The 21,384-nt window shown below is 35.1% G+C and overlaps 2 protein-coding genes across 2 annotated transcripts; both read right to left on the bottom strand.

Moving 5' to 3' along the window:
- Nucleotides 1-5,426: 5,426 nt before the first annotated feature.
- Nucleotides 5,427-11,729, bottom strand: LOC114326476 (39S ribosomal protein L35, mitochondrial). Its single transcript, XM_028274865.2, has 2 exons — nt 11,300-11,729; nt 5,427-5,698 (listed from the first exon to the last, which is right to left on the bottom strand). The coding sequence occupies exons 1-2, from the start codon at nt 11,629-11,631 to the stop codon at nt 5,479-5,481; spliced, it is 552 nt and encodes a 183-aa protein (XP_028130666.1). The 5' UTR covers nt 11,632-11,729; the 3' UTR covers nt 5,427-5,478.
- A 94-nt stretch (nt 11,730-11,823) lies between these two features.
- LOC126880658 (uncharacterized) lies at nt 11,824-18,613 on the bottom strand. The gene is made up of 2 exons (XM_050644711.1): nt 15,814-18,613; nt 11,824-11,849 (listed from the first exon to the last, which is right to left on the bottom strand). The coding sequence occupies exons 1-2, from the start codon at nt 18,611-18,613 to the stop codon at nt 11,824-11,826; spliced, it is 2,826 nt and encodes a 941-aa protein (XP_050500668.1).
- Nucleotides 18,614-21,384: the final 2,771 nt, after the last annotated feature.

Raw genomic sequence — 21,384 nt, 5'->3', positions numbered from 1 at the left:
GAATACATAGTATGCCCTATTTGTAAGGTTTATTCTTCTTAAAGGCCGGTATTCCTCCTTTGCTCTTCTTATGCATCCTGCTGGATTTGTCTTTAGGTATGCTCTATTTTTGTTATGTGTTGCAGGCTTCTGTCTCTGCTTATTTCTATTGCATCGTGATTACTTCCTGTGATCTGAACAATCCATCTTGTTAAATGAGAAATTTCTCCATATTGCCTACGACTGAACTCATGAATTTGATCCATGTGAACCTCGTGTCCAAAATATTTTAATTGGTGCAGTTTGATTTTGCCGGATACTCTTTTACTGATTTTAGTACTCTTAGCATATAATTATTTGTTCTATGGTCGGTCCAAGGAATTCGCAACAGTCTTCCCTAGCAGAACATTAGCGTCTATCTTTCTTCTTTTTAATGAACTTAGTTTCCAAGATTCACATTCATATGTAAGTACTGAAAACATTAAGGAGCTGACCAACCTCATAAAAGAGATGGCTACAGGAATCCCTCTCCAGTGATTGAAATATTAGAGTATTTTGCACCATTACACAAAAAAGGGAATAATTTGGAATGCTCTAACCACCGAGGAATCACGCTACTAAATGCAGCTTATAAAATATTCACCACTATAATATGCCACCGTGTGCAGAATGAATAATAGGAAAATGGCTGGCTGGTTTCAGAGGTGATAATAATTCACCAGATTGCAAACCTGAGACAAATTTTAGAAAAAACTCTGGAATATGGCATTGATATTCTCTCTGTAGACTGTTTAATTTGGCTCTGGAAAAAGTAATATGAATGTGAAACCAACTGCTGGTTCAATATACAGGGTGTAACAAAAATACAGGTCATAAATTAAATCACATATTCTGGGACCCAAAATAGTTCGAATGAACCCAACTTACCTTAGTACAAATATGCACAGAAAAAAAGTTATAGCCCTTTGAAGTTACAAAATAAAAATCGATTTTTTCGAATATATCGAAAACTATTAGAGATTTTTTATCGAAAATAGATATGTGGCATTCTTATGACAGGATCATCTTAAAGAAAAATTATAGTTCAATTTGTGCTCCCCATAAAAATTTTATGGGGGTTTTGTTCCCTTAAACCCCCCCCCCAAACTTTTCTGTACGTTTCAATTAAATTATTATTGTGATACCATTAGTTAAATTCAATTTTTTTAAACTTTTTTGGCTCTTCGTATTTTTTCGATAAGGCAGTTTTTATCGAGTTGCAGCTTCTTTTTTAATATGTTTACATAAAGATTTTATGGGGGTTTTGTTCCTTTAAACCCCCCAAATGTTTGTGTACGCTCCAATTAAACTATTACTGCGATACCATTAGTTAAGCAAAATGTTTTTAAAACTTTTTTGCCTCTTTGTATTTTTTCGAGAAGGCACCTTTTATCGAGATATGGCTTCTTTTTTAATACGGTTCAAAATATTCCTAAAAATGTAAATCATACAATAATTTTTCATATTATTACCAAGTATCCATAATCGTACTTAACCATATACAAATATGTGCTGGATTTGACAAATATTCAAAATATCTCGATAAAAACTGACTTTTCGAAAGTCTAAGAGCCAAAAAAGTTTTAGAAATATTGTGTTTAAGTAATGGTACTACAATAATAATTTAATTGGAACGTACACAAAAGTTTGGGGGTTTAAAGGAACTAAACCCCCATAAAATTTTTATAGGGTGTCCAAATTTCCCTATAATTTTTCCTTGAGATGCTACTGTCATAAGAATGTTATATGTCCATTTTTAATAAAAAAAACTTATAGTTTTTAAACTTTTAAAACTTTTAAAAAAATAGTTTTCGATATATTGAAAAAAATCGATTTTCATTTTGTAACTTCAAAGGGTTGTAACTTTTTTTATATGCACATTTGTACTAAGGTACGTTAGGTTCAATCAAACTATTTTTGGTCCCAGAATATGTGGTTAAATTTATGACCTGTATTTTCGTTACACCCTGTATAATAGGGTGTCCCAAAAGTAGCGGAACAATCGAATATTTATCGAAATAAACATCGTATCGAAAAACTGAAAAATACGTGTTCAATAATTTTCAAAAATCTATCGAATGACACCAAACCCGACCCCCACTCCACCCCCTAGAGGTGGGGTGGGGAGTAACTTTGAAATCTTAAATGGAAACCCCCCAGTTTTTATTTCAGATTTGGATTCCTCATGTCAAAGTAAGCAGCTTTTATTAGAGATATTTTTTCGAATTATGGATAGATGGCGCTATAATCGGAAAAAACAATTTATCGTGATACCATAGGTAAATAATTATAGGAACCGTCTAATATCTCGAGAAATATACTTCGCAAATGAAAAACCAAAAAATATGTGTTTAATATTTTTCAAAAACCTATCGAATAACGCTAAACATGACCCTCCACCTCACCCCCTAGAGGTGGGGTGGGGGTAACTTTAAAATATTCAATAGCAACCTACATTTTTTATTGCAGATTTGGATTCGTCATGAAAAATTAAGCAACATTTATTCGAAACATTTTTTAGAATTGTTGATAGATGGCGCTAATAAATCGTCTTTTTCCAGTTATTGTGCCATCTATCAACAATTCTAAAAAATGTTTCGAATAATTGTTGCTTAATTTTCCATGACGAATCCAAATCTGTAATAAAAAATGGAGGTTACTATTTAATATTTTAAAGTTACCCCTTACCCTACCTCTACGGGGTGGGGTGGAGGGTCATATTTAGTGTAGATCGATAGGTTTTTGAAAAATATTAAACACGTATTTTCAGGTTTTTCATTTGGAAGTATATTTCTCGAGATATTAGACCGTTTCTCTAATTTACCTATACGCTCTGAGCTTCGCTGGTGTCGCTCCTAGCGGTTATTAATTCAACTTTTACCGGTAATTTTTAAATTTATTATTTAATTGTTATCGCTTAATATTTACAACGCAAAAAAGTAATTAAATTATAATCGATTTTTTTAAGATTTTGCTAATCATTTTGACGTTCTCTTGATAAAATATGAATTTCTTACTTCGGATACTTTCACAATTATCGTGTAGATGGCGCTAAGATTAATTTATAATTAAATATTACGGAACATTAAAAAAACTTAAATTCAGTATTTAACACGCATATTTAAGGTAAAAATATATACCACAGCTTTGACCAACTAATATTTTTTATAATTAATGTTTTTAATTTTAAATTAATCACTTTGACATTTATGTCAAATTTCCGGTAAACTTTTACAGACTTGCCACTACTAGCGCTCGCGAATTTGTAAATATCCCCTCTACGTACGAGCTCACAGCGTATAGTATCACGATAAATGGTTTTTTCCGATTATAGCGCCATCTATCCACAAATCGAAAAAATGTCTCGAATAAAAGTTGCTTACTTCTACATAAGGAATCAAAATCTGCAATGAAAACTAGACTAGGGGTTTCTATTTAAGATTTTAAAGTTGCCCCCCACCCCACCTCCAAGCGGTGGAGTGGGGGAAAAACGTGTTTTTCAGTTTTTCGATCCGATGTTAGTTCGCGAAATATTCGACCGTTCCGCTACTTTTGGGACACCTTGTATAACAAATCAGTGCAAATCTGCTGTGTGCCTAAATGCTGATAAAGTGCTATAGAAAGGGCTTAACATACTAGATTGTACAGGCCTATTGGATTGGTACTAGGTATGTGATTTTGGAGTCTAGTACACTAGCCTAGAGAAGACCTTATGTAAGGTTTGTAAAAGGCACTAAAGGCGCTCGACTGTTTGTGCAAAATTGATCTGCTTCAGTTTAAATTTCCTCACATTCCTGCCTGGAATCTGGAATACATATATTCTCTGAGTGGAAAAGAAATGTATACATTTCCACCACTATTGAACATTCCTTCACCCGACTCATGCAATTTTACACCTATTTGTGTACCAGGTATATCCCTGCAGCCTGGACTGTATGTTTCTTCTGTCACATCCCTCGGTGGACAGATGTTCATTTGGAAAGGTATTTTAGGCCTACTTAGGTATCTTAGTACCATATGGTGAGAATATATAGACATCTTGAGTATGCTTCTGCAATTTGGATAATCATAGAGAAATATATAAATATATAGACATGATTGAAAAAGTAACAAAAAGATTTTGAAGGTGCCTATGTAAGAAAACATAATGCCCTATACCTGATCTCTTAAAGAAGAATGAGAGTTTTCAATTTAAATCGATAGGGGAAAGATAAGAAAAAGGAGGCAGCTCTGAATTTCATTGTAAATGGTTTAAAATACAGAGATGTATAATTTATTGACCATATAAAATTTTTGGTACTGAAAATGAACTTAAGGATCAATTGTAGAGGTCCGTTTTGAATAGAGAGGTATTTACTTCTAAGAAATAGTAGTAGACATGTTCTTAACACAAGTGCTAGATCTCTATACTAAATTTACAATCAAGATGCAGTAGAAATAAACAAAACAAGACAAGTTAAATGCTACTATGAGCAACTCCTGAATATAATTTACAATGTATATACATTGTAAATCCCAAATCATGATTTCCAAAGTTTATATATTGTAAATTATGATTCGGTAGTGCTCCTAGTAGCATTTAACGTGTCTTGGTTTATTTCTACAGCATGTTAATTGCAAATTTAGTATAGGTTGTGTTTTCTGAAGTTATACTTCTTTACGATCGAGAGTGAAATTTTATAATTCTGGGCGCATGCGCACACAGACAGTATGTAGTTCGTTGCTAATCTTTCAAGTTACCTATGTATGTATCAACGCAAATAAGTCATAGTCATTATAAGAATATATTAGTGTTTTTAGTAAATGTATTATTTATTATAATTTTTGTGTCTTTGGATTTGTCTACCTCGCGAGTAAAATAATAAAATATCTATTATAACATTTTTATACTTCACTTGATCTATTTGTCACCGTGATGTGTAATTATATCCGAGACGTCAAGTAGACGGGGCTTGATAGCTTGGTTGGTAGAGCATTGGACCAGAGATAGAGAGGTCCCGGACTATTCATATTACTTTTTTAATTTTTGGTATTGTTTTAATAAAACATTTTGAAAGTGGTAGGTAAGAAAGTTAGTTTAATATTTAAATAAAATACAAATAAACTGTTAAGTATATTTATTTCGTTGAAATTATATAAAAGAAGTATAACTTCTTACGTGCGTACAAAGTACACACACATTCATTTTTTTTTTGGAATAAACTATCTAATGTTACCATATCCACAAAGCACTAAGATACCAGAATGATAACTAATGGAACTCTAATACCATGATACTGAATTGGTTTTAAATGATTGTTAAAACAAAAAAAAATAATTTTAGCAATTTAATTTTTACTGTAGTTATAGTTTTGTTTTTTCATTGCTTTTAATCTTTCAATATAATCCAGGGAAAATTGATAATACAATTCAAGTTTTTAAATTTTATTTGGTAAATTACTAATATAAACAAAATAATAATTATTTAGCTTCTTCTTCAGGGGGAAAATATGGTCTAGGTTTAAGTTTTGTAAACTTCCACTCTTCTCTTGAATGAAAAGGTTCATAAGGATCATTCACATAGTACTTAGGTTTTCTCCAGTACGGGGCAACCATCTTATCCAGCAAAGTACATTGGGTAGCATTGCAAAAAACATGTTGCCGCAGCCTGCGCTTTCTAGGGGGACTTTTCCTCCACAATCTAAAAAATAAATAAGGAATTAAAAAAACTTGGTTTTAAAGCTTGTTTACCAAAAAAATAACATGGAACTATGTTGGAAAGGTTTCATGTATATTTTTGTTTCAAAATTTGCAGAGAAATTCTATTTTTATGAGTAGAAAAGGTATACAGTAGAATGCCGATTATCTGTGCTTAACAGTGCTTTGCAAGTACAAAATATCTACAAGATCCAAATGTCTAGTAAAATATTGGCAGCTTCCTCATCCTCCTGATTAGTTACCTTGATTCATACAGTCCCATTATTTTCTTCATCTTGGCTCTCACTTTCGGACGAATCAGTTTGAGAGGTTTTTATTTTCAAGTAATCTTTGCCGCAGAAACAACTTGGTTGGAAAGTGCTTCATCAAATTGTTGAAACGTAAATCTTTTCAATGATTTCTCTGCAGATGTGTTTTTAAAAGAGTCTGCATTTGATATAAAATTTTGTAGATTCATCTTCTATTTATTGATATGGCATATTGTTTGCTTGCCAACTACATAGATTCATGATAATGATGGGACCTATTCACCCATTTCACTTCTATTCAGAATCACTAGCTTTTTTCAATTATTAAAATATTTCTTTGTGTTTAAAAATAGGTATTGCTATTTTGAAATTTTACTAGGTGATTTCAACGCAATGATAGGAAAGGAAGACATAAACAAGGACATAGCTGGTAAGGAAACTCTCCACACAATTACTAATAATAATGGGAGAATGCTTTGTAACCTAGCAGCAGCAACAGACACATTTATAATGAGCACACACTTCAAACACAAAAAAAGAACATAAGGTAGTAACAGGGCTAATACCAGGATCAACGGAGGGTAAATCAAATCGATCATATTTTGATTTCAAAAAAGTGGAGAACAATTCAAGATGTCAGGTCGTATCGTGGTGCAAATGCAGATTCTGACCACTTCCTAGTAATAGGAAATATGGAAATGAAAATAATTAAAGACACAAAGAAATTCATGAAAAGAAAAAATTGGAACGTAAGGAAACTAGATTCGGATACTGTTCAGAAAGATTATTCTAAAGAGTTTGAAGCAAATTTAAAAGTTTCGAACCCTAATAACATAGAAGAGACGTGGAAAGAAATAAAAGGTCACATTTCGATAGCAGTAGAAAAAGTAATAGGATACAAAGAAATAAAAAGGCAAAAAGAATGGTACGACGAAGACTGCGAAACAGCAAGCAGGGAAAAAAACCTAGCTCGAAAGAAATGGCTGAAGACAGGTAGAGAAGAAGATCTGGAAGAGTATAGGAGAAAAAAGAAAGACTCAGACAAATGCTGTACAAATAAACAAAAAATATGGATTGATGAAGTTATAGAAGAGTTGGAAGTAAATAGCAAGAATAATGTAAAGCTTTACAAATAGGTATATAAAATCACAAAACAATAAGAAATCAACAGTTAAGATTGATGACAAAATATGGGAGAAATACTATGAAGAGTTATTTAAGGGGAGAGAAAGTTCTCTCGAATATACAGAAGAAACAGACCTTGATGATGAAATCGAAAAGCCGTCATATGAGGACTTTTTACGTGTGATAAGAAATCTAAAACAAAAGAGAGCAGCAGGCCCAGATGAAATTCCAAATGAGCTAATAAAATGAGGCGGAGAAGAACTACAATGGAAAAAATACGACCTAATAAGGATTTGGGAAGAAGAAGGAATGCCTGAAGAATGGAAAACTGGATGGATATTTCCGATTCTTAAGAAAGGGGACACCACAAAATGTAACAACTATAGAGGAGTAACACTGTTAAACAGCTGCTACAAAATATTGACATCATTAATCAGGCAAAAATTCTCAAAATACATTGAAACTAAAATAGGAGACTACCAGCAAGGATTTAGAGAGGGAAGGTCAACAATAGACGCAGTTCACATAATCACACAGTCAATTAAGAAATGTTACGAACATGATATCGACTTACACATCCTTTTCATAGACTTCAAGCAAGCCTTTGACAGCTTAACAACACCCGACCTAACAGAAGACATGAAAAACCTAGATATACCAATGAAACTTATAAAGCTTAAGAAAATGACAATGAAAGGATCGATTGTAGTAATAATTACAGATAATGGAATCACCAAAAATATAGAAATAGCAAGTGGAGTACAACAAGGTGACTCTCTATCAACGCCACTATATAATGTCGCTATAGAAGGAACAATAAGAGCTACAGAAATAAAAGGTACGATTATAACATCGACGTCACAACTTGTGGTGTATGCTGACGACACAGCATTAATTAGCAGAAACCTAAACAGTTTAAAGGAGGAATTTACGAAGTTATGCAAAGAAGCATCCAAAGGGGGTTTAGAAATAAATCAAAACAAAACAAAATACCTAATATGCTCAAGAAAAAACCCAGTTAATATGATAAGCTTAAATATTGGTGAATACGAATTTGAAAAGGTAGAACATTTTAAATATCTTGGAGTCTCAGTGAATGGAACTAATAATAGAAGTATCGAAATTAATGAAAGAATCCAGGCAGGAAACATAACCTACTGGAAATACAGTAACTTCCTCAAAGATAAGAAGCTTACACAGAATACAAAACTGAAAATTTACAAAGCAGCAATTAGACCAGTAATCACATATGGTGCTGAAGTAATGTGTCTAACACAGAAAGAGGAAGAAAGATTGAGGATCCTAGAAAGGAAAATAATTCGGAGGATAGCAGGACCACTAACCTTAGGTAGGTAATAATAAATTCAGAATACTCATGAACCACGAAATAAGAGAACTTCTGAAAGGAGAAGACATCATCAGATTTATCAAGCACAGAGACTCAGATGGATGGGACATATAGAAAGGAGGAATCCAGTAGCTGTTATCAAGAAAATTTCCAAATGGAGACCTGTATCAGGCAGACTACGAGGAAGACCCAAAACTAGATGGGAGAACCAGATAGTGGAGGATCTTAAGAAGATGGGAGTCAGAGAATGGGTAACCAGAAGCAAAAACAGGAATGAATGGAGGAAAATTGTAGAAGATGCAAAGTCACACAACCAATTGTAAAACCAAAATGTTAATGGTACATTCCATGTCAAATCACTCAGGCAAAAAATTTTGGATCTCCGATTTGTCTGAAAATTGGTATATAGCTTCTGCGGGACGTAAAAATAAGATATTTAAGGTCAAAAAATCTTCTTCTTATTTTTTTCTGAAAATGTTATTTTATGCGATTTTACAGTGATTTGGTGTTTATTTAAACAAATTTGCATTTTCTGTCGTAAAGTATCAATGAAAAACAATATTTTAATAGAAAGGACTCAAAAACGTCATTATATGGCATTATAACAAGTTATTTTGAATCAAAACAAGTTTTTGATCAAATTTTATAGTAAAAAAACGTTAAAATTCCGTTTTTTACATTTTTCTCCATTCCCAAAATACATCATCATCGATTTGGCTGAAAATTTGCCCACAGGTAGCCAAAAGATAGGACTTTAAGTGGTTAGAAGGATTTGAATTATATTACAATACCAAAAAAGTTACATGCAGTAATATCAGAATCAAAAGTATATATTAGTCCAGTCGGGATAGCATTTGACCTTGAATGCGGAGCTGCCCAAAATTTTATTTTTCTGATCTTTAGGAGAGTCAATAGTAGCGTAAATTTAAAATCACGAATGAATTCCTCCGTTACGTTAGCTGCCATCTTGATTTTAAAGGAGAACCTGTTTTGCTCAATATCTCCGCCATTTTTAACTTTTCAACAAAAATGGTAGGAACTGAAATTGTTCCAAATAAATCGTATTTACAATTATTACAATTTCTTTTTAACAATTTTTGTCGTGAGGTCGATATTTTCGAGTTAATTGTACTTACAGTAGACGCCTATATTTTTGACTATAATATTGCATGTAACTTTTTGGTATTGTAATATAATTCAAATCCTTCTCACCACTTAACGTCCTATGTATTGTCTATCTGTGGGCAAATTTTCAGCCAAATCGATTATGATGTATTTTGGGAATGGAGAAAAATGTAAAAAATGGTATTTTAACGTTTTCTACACTATAAAATTTGATCAAAAGCTAGTTTTGAATCTAAGTAACTTGTTATAATGCCATATAATGACATTTTTGAGTCCCTTCTATTAAAATATTATGTTTTTCATTGATACTTTATGATAGAAAATGCAAATTTGTATAAATAAACCCCAACTCACTGTAAAATCGCATAAAATAACATTTTGAGAAAAAAAGAAGAAGAAGATTTTTTGACCTTAAATATCTTATTTTTACGTCCTGCAGAAGCTATATACCAATTTTCAGACAAATCGGAGGTCCAAAATTTTTTTTGCTCCAAAATTGAGTGATTTGAAATGGAATGACCCTAATACAGATTGATTCACCGCGACAAACAAATTGGAAGAGCCCAAAGAGGGCGGCAATCACTCCGCTAGGAGTATAGATGCCACAATGATCATGATGATAATATTGTCTGCATGCCAACTACATAGATTCGTGATAATGATGTGACCTATTCACCCATTTCAATTCTGTTCAAAATCACTAGCTTTTTTAACCCTCCGTTACTCGCACACGGTGTATGAGACCGGGCCTCTAAATAACTGCCTGTAACTCTGATTGTAGTGCATATTTTCAATTGCTGCTGCATATACCTCTTCAGTCATCAGTCAACTGTGTATGAAGTCCACGTGCAGTGTAAAAAAGTGTATTGTACTTTTATTATTAGGCAAGACCTATTAATTAGTCAGGTAATTAAAAGTAGTAAGTTTTAATTAGTCAGGTAATTTAAGGTCTTTTTCTTATTTTTAATGTTTATATATTTGTTTATTTATATTTAGATATGGATTACGAGAAAGAGAAGCAAATATTATTAAAATTATTTGAGAAAGTATCGACTGACGAGGAAAAGTTTGAAAATGATGATTAACAAAGTTACTTTTTGTTAAAGTAATATAATGTTGACACAAACGCATATTTACACAATTATATGATCATATATTCATTAAATAATATAATTGTACAAAATTTTGCAAAAAAAATTTTTTTTCAAATATTGCTGACTCATATTTTTGGACCCGCTCTTCTGCACCGTGCGCGAGTATTCGATCACAAAAAGTTGGCGCGAGTAACGGAAGGTTAAGAACATTTATTATTAAAACACTTTAAGAACATAGCAATGTAGCAGCAGCAGCAGATGACAAGCAAATGATTTCATTGATCACTGTTACTATCGATATCGCATTATTTGTGTCTTTCTCAGGGTGTATAGAGTTTGTCCCGTAATTTACAATGTCGAGTAATGGAAAATCATAACACAGTTAATCTGCGCTGATAATCGGGTTCTACTGCATAGGGTTTGAATGTAATCAATAGAAATTGTAAAGTTTAGGTTGTATCTACGAATATAGATGTATGCGTCTACATTCATATGTTGTACTTTCATAAAGGAGTGGAGTGAAAGCCCTCACCTGTCCGGTGTAGGGTTAACCATGTTTTAAGATATCGATATTGGGTACTTTTCAAAATTAAATGAAATATTGTATCTGTAGTAGTTATAAACATAAAAAAAACTTGCTTTACTTTTTGTGACGACCACATTTGGTACGTATCCAACCTCCCCAATGAAGCCTATAAAATCTTCGTAATACAGTCTTCACAGTCTTTCTCTTGCCTTGCTGAAATGAAAATTTTGTAACTGTCCTTTTAGCGGTGTTTACCAATGATGGGCTCGGGGTTTTGAAAAGCAGTTTAGGAGCTATGGTTGGTCCATTGCCTAGTATAGAAGTAAAACTTCTGGTGATTACTGGATGAATACAACTAGGTCTTATTACAGTTTGAGTTAATAATTGTGAGTTGGATTTTACCGATATTGAAGCTACTCGTGCAGCTGAATACAATATTTGTTTAAACATTTTCAATAAATGTTCATATTTTCACTATTGTTCACAATGTTCACTATTTTATTTTTAATTTTTTGAGGTTAGTAGCCAATTTAGTAATTTTCTTCGTTTTGTGTTTTGTTGGCTAATCTGTTTTACTATTATGTAAGTCATGTGTTCTATATACAGGGTGTCTCACGCTGAGGTTTATAGAGGAAATAAAGTTCAGTGTAGTTTTTTATATAAAAAATCTAAAACAATAATTTCTATAAATTATTAATTTTTCATGTTTCTTGTTCTCTATAAATATGTATATAAGCGAACGCGGCTAAAAACTTTATTATTATTGTCATTATATACCTACCTATTTCAAAATTACAAGATTTTGTTGAAAGAAAAAACATGTAGGTATGTACATATTGTTATGATCTGCTTCTTATTAATTTTATATTAATTATTATTTATTTGATTAATTATTTAATTGTCGCAAATCATACATAAAAATGAATAAAAAATCTCAGGGTGCCTTTTTATACTATTAAAAAAATCTAAATTATCTCACGTTATACTTATCTTCTCTCGTGGGTTCAGTATCTCTTAGTTGATCCTAATCGGGATAAAATAGGGAAAAGAAATAAAGCAAAATATTAAAATAAACATACAGAATTGTCTTTTATTTATCAAAATCAATACTCTAAAATCTGTCAAATCTAAAACCTGTGGACACAGATGTCCGAATGAAATTTTTACCACTTAAAATTTATTATAGTAAAAAAAACAATTTATCGGTTTGTTCCCGATGACTTTGGTAAAACAAACTAAACAAAACAAATTTATGTATTCGCAAGATTAGCTATACTTCCTGTGGGGGCCTCTAAAGATTTACCCAATCTAAACAAACCCCCGAGATTCGAGTTTAAATAAAAGACTTTGTACTTTTACTTTCTATAATCAGCTTTAAGATAACAGCTTGCAAAATTATTGAATGACGAAAAATTAACCGTATATCTCTAAAATGGATAAGTTCTAACACACCGCGTATAATTAAAATGTTAGTAAATACCATAATCCGGAGTGTCAAACGTGCCTTACAGTATTTCTTGTCGAACCTATTATTACCACTACACGATATCTTAAAAAGGTTCGCGATTTTCCGGAAACGTTCTTTGAATGTTAAAATGTGTTTTTTATTACGCGGCTCGGAAAATCTCGATCGCCCGTATCTTGACTTATCAATTCACATTTCAACACTGAAAACTATTTACGACGCTCTCATTCTGAAATTCTTGTTACGAACATATATGTGTCAAAGATCTGCAAACTTAGCATGACGTGATTTCTTCGAAGTAGATAAATATTATCAAAACAAAACGTATATGTCTGAGCAGAAGAATGTGTCTATTCGGGGTTTTTGAAACTCCTAATATTATAACGATTTTTGAATACAGGGTGGTGCTTTAAACCAGACAACGATTAATTAAATATTTAAATGGCTCGAACATTCTCCCACCTGAGACATTCTCTTTTGTCATACAAAAAATGAACATGGCTCACAAAATTAACAGAGACATCAAAATACCATGATCATCAAACAACAGTAGCATAACATAAAATACAAAAATAAAAACCGAGTCTACCTCGTATACCGCAGCGGGGTCTTGACTTCACGCCCACTCCGCGTTACACTTATTTTCGCTTCGGGTACTCTGCTCTTAGACACTCCCGGCTCCGCGACACTCGCGGCCATAGCAACTCCCGCACTTTCGCACACATTCTCTGAAGGCGGTCCCTGGCTGTTGCTCGACTCCACACTGATGTCGTCACGTGGCATCTGAACCCAATCTGTTGGGCATTCCAACGGGTAGAGTCGCTGGATGGGTCTGAGAAACTGTCCTCTTTCAGTAACAACTCTAACTAATCGAATCTGGCCATCCTTCCCCGGAAGAATCTCTATCACACGACCAATAGGCCAACTAATACGTTTGTCTTGGTCGTTTCCCACGAAAACTACCTCCCCCACTTTAACTTGGTGGTTGAGGTTCCTCTTAGACCATAATATTAACTGACCAAGATACTCACTTCTAAATCTTTGCCTAAGGTCCTTCAATAGCTTATGTCTATGCAAAACCTTTCTGGATAAGGTTTTCCCATCTACTGCATCACAATCAGGAACTCCATCCTCTATTTGATCCCTAAGGAACATCTGTGGTGTCAACGGTACCAAGTCATTGGCATCTGTTGAAGGGCAGGTGAGTGGTCGAGAATTCATAACTGATTCGCAATCACAAATGACGGTTAACATACTTTCATAGTCAAGCGAAGCACGCCCTAATACCTTGCGCAACAGTCGCTTTAATAAGCCTATCAAGCGTTCCCAAAAACCTCCCCACCACGCAGCCGTTGGTGGGTTAAATCGCCACTGGATACGTTCGGCACTACTGTTCTCGGCGATTTTCTCAAAGTCCACCTGACGAAACGCGTTCTCGGTACCGACGAAGTTAGTCCCATTATCACTGTATATGGTCTTCGGTCGACCCCGTCTGGCAATAAAACGTCGTAACACTTGCATAAAGCACTCTACCGATAACGAGGTACAAAGTTCGAGATGTACGGCCCGATACACGGCGCAAGTGAAAAGACATATCCACGCTTTCTCTCCAGTACTCAAATATAACGGCCCGGCAAAGTCTACACCTGTTGTCTCGAATGCTAACGCGTCCCGAACACGATCTAGCGGCAACGGTGGCGCACTCACCTCAAACGACTTAGCCTCATGTCTTTTGCAGACGACGCACTTGGAAATCGCGGATTTTATAGCGCGACGACCACCTAAAATCCAATATCGTTCGCGAACGATAGCCATCAGTCCTTGCGTTCCGACATGACACGACTTGACATGTTCGCGAAATAGTAGGCTATTCACTATAAAATGCTTGGCTGGCAAAACTACTGGAAAACGAAAATATTCATCGTCGTTTCTATTACTGATGCGAGACTTCAATCGAATCAAACCACTCTTGTCTTTGAAGGCTCCCATTCCACACAATTTTTTATCGTTTTCGTCCGAAAACGTTTCTTTTTGTACTAGCTTGAGTACCAATGTTTCAGCTTTATCAAGCTCCTCAAGGGTTAACTCTCCCTTTTGTTTGTCGTCCTTATTTCTAGCATTATTGGTAAATCGACAAATCCATGCGCACATGCGCAATGTCTTCAGATACTGAGAAAAGTAATTAAGATGCCAATCAGCTAAGGTCATACCATCTTTCTCACGGTTAACAAGGACCGTAACTAGCTTTTTCTTTTTCTCCTTGTTAATCTCTTCCTCATCACAGCTGTGATTGTCTCGGGGCCATGATGATGGGTCTTCATAAAGCCATTGCGGACCCTCCCACCATTTGGACTCTAGCAACTGTTTAGGAGAACAACCTCTAGAAGGAAGATCAGCCGGATTTAGTACACCTGGCACATGATGCCATCTTTCTGTGCATGAAGTTTTGCGAATTTCTGCAACGCGATTCCACACGAAGGTAGTCCATTCTTCAGATCTCTTTATCCAAGACAGTACCGTTTTTGAATCGCTCCAAAAATATTCGTCTAGTTCAACTTCAAGATTTTCTCTAACCGTAACATATAATCTTACAGCAATAACTGCAGCCATCAATTCAAGCCGGGGTATCGACAATGTCTTTAAGGGGGCTACCCTGGATTTGGCTGCTAAAATATGTATAAATACTTGTCCGCTCCGGACTCCTCTTAAAAATATTACTGCGGAATATGCATCCTTGCTAGCATCACAAAACGTATGTAAAGAAAATTGTGCAGCTTCTTCGCGGCCTGCATGTATCCACCTAGGAATTTTAATCGCAGCTAAATATGGAAGCTCTTTGATCCAATTCCGAAAATAGGTTTCTATTTCACAACCGACCGGCGTATCCCAAGACAGTTGTTCTTTCCATGTCTTCTGCAATAACAGCTTCGGAATCAACGTGGTCGGACAAGAATAACCAATAGGATCAAACACGCGCTGCGCTTGTGAGAGTATGACTCTCTTGGTTATAGCTTTATCAAAAGGTAGGTCTGTATTTTCATCCTCTTGTCGTAGACACAAGGTGTCATCTATCTTGTTCCATTTTATTCCCAAGACTTGGGTCGAGGCATCAATAGTGTCATCGGGGGGTTGGCCTGTATACTCCCACCCTCTGAGATCAAACTTGCCTTCAGCCATTATTATATTCGACTCTTCTACAAAAATTCGCAGCTCCTGTTCATTAGCAACACTAGTAACGCAATTGTCAACGTAAAAACTATGCGACAATTTTAAAATAGTGTCTTCCGAAACATTCAGCAGTTTTGACGCACATCTTCTTAACATCAAGGAAAAATGATGTTCTAGTGAAGCTCCTAATAAAAACGGACTACTGCTAATCCCGAATACCACACGACAGTGGCGGTACACCTTTTCTTTCCCTGCATCATCTATCCAAAGAAAACGAAGAAAATCTCTGTCAGCTTTGTGTATCCCAATCTGTAAAAAGGCTTTGCGAATATCTGAGATTACACCGATTTCTTGTCGTCTGAATCTTAATAAAATAGCAGGAATTAATTCAATCAAGTTAACCCCCTTTTCAAGGCACTGGTTTAAAGAAGGTTTGTCTTTTTCTTTCGCTGAAGCGTCAAAAACTGGTCTGATTTTTGTGGACGCGCTATTAGGCTTAATTACCGGCCTGTGGGGTAAATAATGACCTCGGTTCGGCTGGTCCTCGAACACTTCCTCAATTATATTTTCATCCAGCCATTCTTTAAATATTTGGCCGTAGGCTTCAAGATATCCATCTTTGTTTATCTTCTTCAACGTGGTATCCAGCCGTTTCTTAGCCATCTGGTAGTTACTTGGTAATGCCGGATGTCCTTCTAACCATGGCAGTCTGGTTTCATATCGTCCTGTGGAATCTGTTGCAACAGTCTCAAAGAAAAGTTGCTTTGCTGCTAGCGCTGTTTCTTCCCTTGTCTTCCTTTCAGCCGGATCATTGATACCCAAAGCATCTAACTCCCACAGTTGACTAATCGACGCGTTGCTAATAAAAAGTGAAACCGTTGTCGCGGTGCGATTGTCCTGTTGATCTAAAGGTATCTTTCCCATCAAAGTCCAGCCCAATAAGGTTTCTACAGCTACCAGTCCACATCCTAAAATATGTCTTCTTCCGGTATAGAGTTTTCCTGCAATATCTGCACCTATTAAAACCTCTATAGGAGATGTATCACCGGAATCTGTTATCTCTATATTCAGCTTCTTCAGTTCTTCCATCCAGGGACCATTAAATACGGAAGAAATATCGCTACAAATTACGGGCTGATCTAGTGCTTCAAATGTGCAACTGTAGTTATTATAACTCAAGTTAACGTCATAACAATCATGTTTTTGTGCTAGTTCGCTACCTCCAAATAATCCATGTACAAGGTTAATCTGTCGTTTACATGGATAATCTAATAATCTAGCAGTGGACCTCAGAATATACGTCTTTTGAGATCCGGTATCTATTAAGGCGCGTACAACTCGCGTCTTGCCTAAGTGGTTCATTTTGACGCGCAAAGTTTGCAAAAAAACATTAGTAGTAGCACTATTGGCCAAGGACTGATTTATTTTCGGCACAGCTTGACCATCATTCTCTATCTTATTTTCCTCTTCCTTTTTTGCCTTGCCCATCGAAAATTCTCTGCACATTAGGGGCACATGTGGTTTATGACAAAGTAAGCAACTTAATTGACCACGGCATCTTCGAGATTGGTGTCCAATTTTCAAACAGCGGAAGCAAGCACCTTTCTCTGTCAAAATATTCACTCTTTGGTCGTAAGTCAACTTCTGAGCCTTGAAGCATTGACTGCTTTCGTGTGCATTTTCGCAAAATACACATCTATGATTTGTACTATGGGAATTCACCAAACCCATCGCCGAAGGAAACTGGGGTTCTTCCTCTTCAGGCATCCTCTTTTTCGGACCATTACGTTTAGAATTCCCAGACTTAGTACCTGATACGCCAAAGCCTTCGATCGCTAAAGAAACATGCTGTTCATTGTCGACTTCATTTTTCAAGAATTGCATTAAGCTTTTGAGTCGATTTTCTATGGTGGAAATACCGGCACTATTAATAGACGTTTGTGACCCAACATCTTCCGGAAATCTTTGCCATATCCTTAATAAATCCGCGGGTAGACACGATTCGACCAAAGGAAATAACATAGCCGCGTATTTATCCGATTTAATACCTAGTGTCTCCAAAGCCCTTAACTGAGTCTCTAACCTATCATACAATAAAGAAATGTCTAATTTATTGCCAGACGAAGTATTATTTATTACCAATTTGAGCAATTCCCGAACATATACCTCGATCTGCAAATCGTCGCGGCCAAAACGCGAAATTAGACAGTCTATAATCTTAGTGTAATTATCTCCAGTCGCGGGAAAACTATCAACTAGTTGCCTTGCCCTACTGCCCGGTACAGTAGCTTGAATTAAATACTCGACTTTATCGCTTAAGTCTATGTCTGAATCATGATGTATTTTTTGAAATTGTGACCAAAAGGGCAACCAGCTTTTAATGTTCCCATCGTACTTCTTGAATTCTAGCATAGGTAATTTGAATTTACGCTTACCTTGTAGGCTCCCTGTGCTCTTACCAGTTGTCCCAGAGGCCACCCCATCCTCCACGGACGCAGCTATCCTTGGTTGAACCCGTTCCTCGAACTGTATACTCAGGTCCGCAAACTTTCTGATGTAGCTGTCACTGTCTTCTATTTCCTTCAACAGGTCTTGTTCACTGGCATCCTCGTTTAACAGGAGATCATAAATTTCTTCATCTATTCTCCTTAGATCATCCATTTTCTGTCGTAATAGATCTAAGGATATTTTGATCTGTCGTACCTCACCTTTTTGGTCTTTTAATAGGTCCTCTAACTCTTTTGCTGCTTTGCTGAAAGTGGTACGAAGCACTTTGCGATGCTTTTCCTTGTTATCCATTTTCACTGCAAACTAAACACACACGTTTACCGAAAAAACTAGAAGCGAAACGTGATAAGAGTTCAGCGATCCTCGATACGCTTTTTCGTCACACCTCGTATGCACACACGATTAACTTTAACTTAAAGCCGTCCTGTCCACACGGTCGCCACAAAATGTGGGGGCCTCTAAAGATTTACCCAATCTAAACAAACCCCCGAGATTCGAGTTTAAATAAAAGACTTTGTACTTTTACTTTCTATAATCAGCTTTAAGATAACAGCTTGCAAAATTATTGAATGACGAAAAATTAACCGTATATCTCTAAAATGGATAAGTTCTAACACACCGCGTATAATTAAAATGTTAGTAAATACCATAATCCGGAGTGTCAAACGTGCCTTACAGTATTTCTTGTCGAACCTATTATTACCACTACACGATATCTTAAAAAGGTTCGCGATTTTCCGGAAACGTTCTTTGAATGTTAAAATGTGTTTTTTATTACGCGGCTCGGAAAATCTCGATCGCCCGTATCTTGACTTATCAATTCACATTTCAACACTGAAAACTATTTACGACGCTCTCATTCTGAAATTCTTGTTACGAACATATATGTGTCAAAGATCTGCAAACTTAGCATGACGTGATTTCTTCGAAGTAGATAAATATTATCAAAACAAAACGTATATGTCTGAGCAGAAGAATGTGTCTATTCGGGGTTTTTGAAACTCCTAATATTATAACGATTTTTGAATACAGGGTGGTGCTTTAAACCAGACAACGATTAATTAAATATTTAAATGGCTCGAACACTTCCTATTTACTTTTAGAAATATTGGAATTTTAATTCATATGCTTTTTACTCAAAATTTTAGTTTCCGAACATAAAAATCTCTTTCACATAAATTGACTGACCTTTTGCTTCACTCACTCTGATGTCTTCTCGTGACCCAAAACAGCTCTCCCTCGTTGACTATGTTAAAGGCTACTCATCAAAACCCTCTCCGTTCTCCAGCTTCAAAACTATCAGCATACCAGCACCAATTCTTCAACAAGCCGGGCCTCTTTTGACACGTACTCGATTCAAACAAAACTCCAAAAATTCTCTGCTCTCCTTCTCACAGTAATACAGAATCAAAGAGGTATTTCGTCTCAATTTGATCTGTCTCTCGTTCCACTTTTCAACACTATTTTCCACTATCAAACGACCACTGGTACTTGCTAACTATCTATTCACGAAAACGTCGAACTGCTCCTCAGCGATACCAAAAACATAATGACTTCTTTTTCAAACTCTCTCAATCATTCAAACTACCTTTCCCCTTCCAACTTGCCAAGAATCAGAAACAATCTTTTCCATTCGACAAACAAACAGTCATTTTCAAAATTATTCCGACCATCCTAATTACTTTCGGGGAAACTCTACAACATTTACTCGTGTTGAACAAAGATATTAAAATTCCAAACTTTCTTTTTAAACCACTTTCCCAGAAAGTGATAATTACATCTACCTGTGGATTCTATAGTTCTCGTAATAAACAATCTATTTTCATTTTAAATCTAAATACATCGTCCTTTTCACTTTAATTATTCACAAAAGTCTTTAATGGTTCATCGGAAAGCTCATTAAAAAGAGAAATCCACTTACATCCAAACTAAATTCTAATAAATATTTACAGCTCAATATACAGGGTGTATCAAATTTATGTGCCCGCGTTATTTAAAAAAAAATTTAATTTAATTTTTATTTTGCCTTTGATTGATAAAATTGAAAACACAATAATATATACAATATAAGACACACTTTTTGAGAAATTAACTTTGGGCCTTCTTCAAGAGTCACAAGGTTCCTCTTGGTGTAAAAGTAAGCTACAATACTACTTCTTCTCTGTTCTTTTTTATGATGTTGAGTAGTGGACCTTGAACGAAGATATGTGTAGAAAATTGGAAGAATTTCCAATCCATCCAGCAAGGAAAAATATTTGGAAAACGGTGTCCAGGGAGAAGAACATCCTGGTTAAAGAACCACAGAACCTGGTTCAACACAACATAATATGTGTAGCTTTTCCCCGCTGCTGCAGATAAGATTGCTATGATGATCGACAACATTCGTTACGAATAGGCACATCAAGAAGAACATAAATGAGGGTCCTAGTAACAAAGTCGGCAATCTCCACTTTTAGCAAAACTGAGTTAGTTACATCAAATCATTCGTATTTTAAAACACTATACAAAAATGAAGACGATTAGAATCAAAAACGGCATTATCCGCCTATAAAATAGCATATAAATTTAGCCTACGAATCAAACACGGCAATCTCAATGAACGATTTATAATCAAAGTCGGCAATATCCTTCTTTGACCAGTGAGAATCCTCGCAGCGACTATGTGATATACCACTAGGAGTCGGCTGGAGTGGTTATTGTAATTTGAAAACAAAATGTTGCTGTTTTATTTTTATGAGCTATGATATATCATAATTAATATGAGCATATCATAATTAAAATTATCTGTAAAACTGTTCAAAGTAAAATAAAAACCTTTAATTATTTTCTTGCCGAATTTTAGTATCAAAACCCGCAATATCCACCTTTTAGTATCAAAACCGGCATTCTCCATTATTTTCTTCAATTTAAAACAAAAACTGTTAATCATTTAAATTTGCCATTGTCTTATAAATTAAACTACTAGATTTGTTTCGATATCACCTAAAATAAAGGCGTATCATTGTTTTGCGATTTACTCAAAAGTCAAAATGATGGAGATTGCCGACTTTGTTACTATTTTA

Source organism: Diabrotica virgifera, chromosome 2 (assembly GCF_917563875.1).
Source record: "Diabrotica virgifera virgifera chromosome 2, PGI_DIABVI_V3a".
Taxonomy (NCBI): domain Eukaryota; kingdom Metazoa; phylum Arthropoda; class Insecta; order Coleoptera; family Chrysomelidae; genus Diabrotica; species Diabrotica virgifera.
Note: the sequence above shows the minus strand (reverse complement) of the source record. Positions and strands in the feature narration are given on the sequence as shown.

Bases quoted from the DNA above. Each gene is read 5' to 3' on its own strand.
- LOC114326476 (XM_028274865.2), bottom strand. From the start codon at position 11,631: ATGTTTAAACAAATATTGTATTCAGCTGCACGAGTAGCTTCAATATCG. The intron at 5,699-11,299 runs GTAAAGCAAGTT...TTTATTTTTTAG, and splicing joins AAATGTGGTCGTCACAAAAA to ATTGTGGAGGAAAAGTCCCC.
- LOC126880658 (XM_050644711.1), bottom strand. From the start codon at position 18,613: ATGGATAACAAGGAAAAGCATCGCAAAGTGCTTCGTACCACTTTCAGC. The intron at 11,850-15,813 runs GCAAGTTTGATC...TTATTGTTTTAG, and splicing joins GAATATAATAATGGCTGAAG to ATTTTTTATATAAAAAACTA.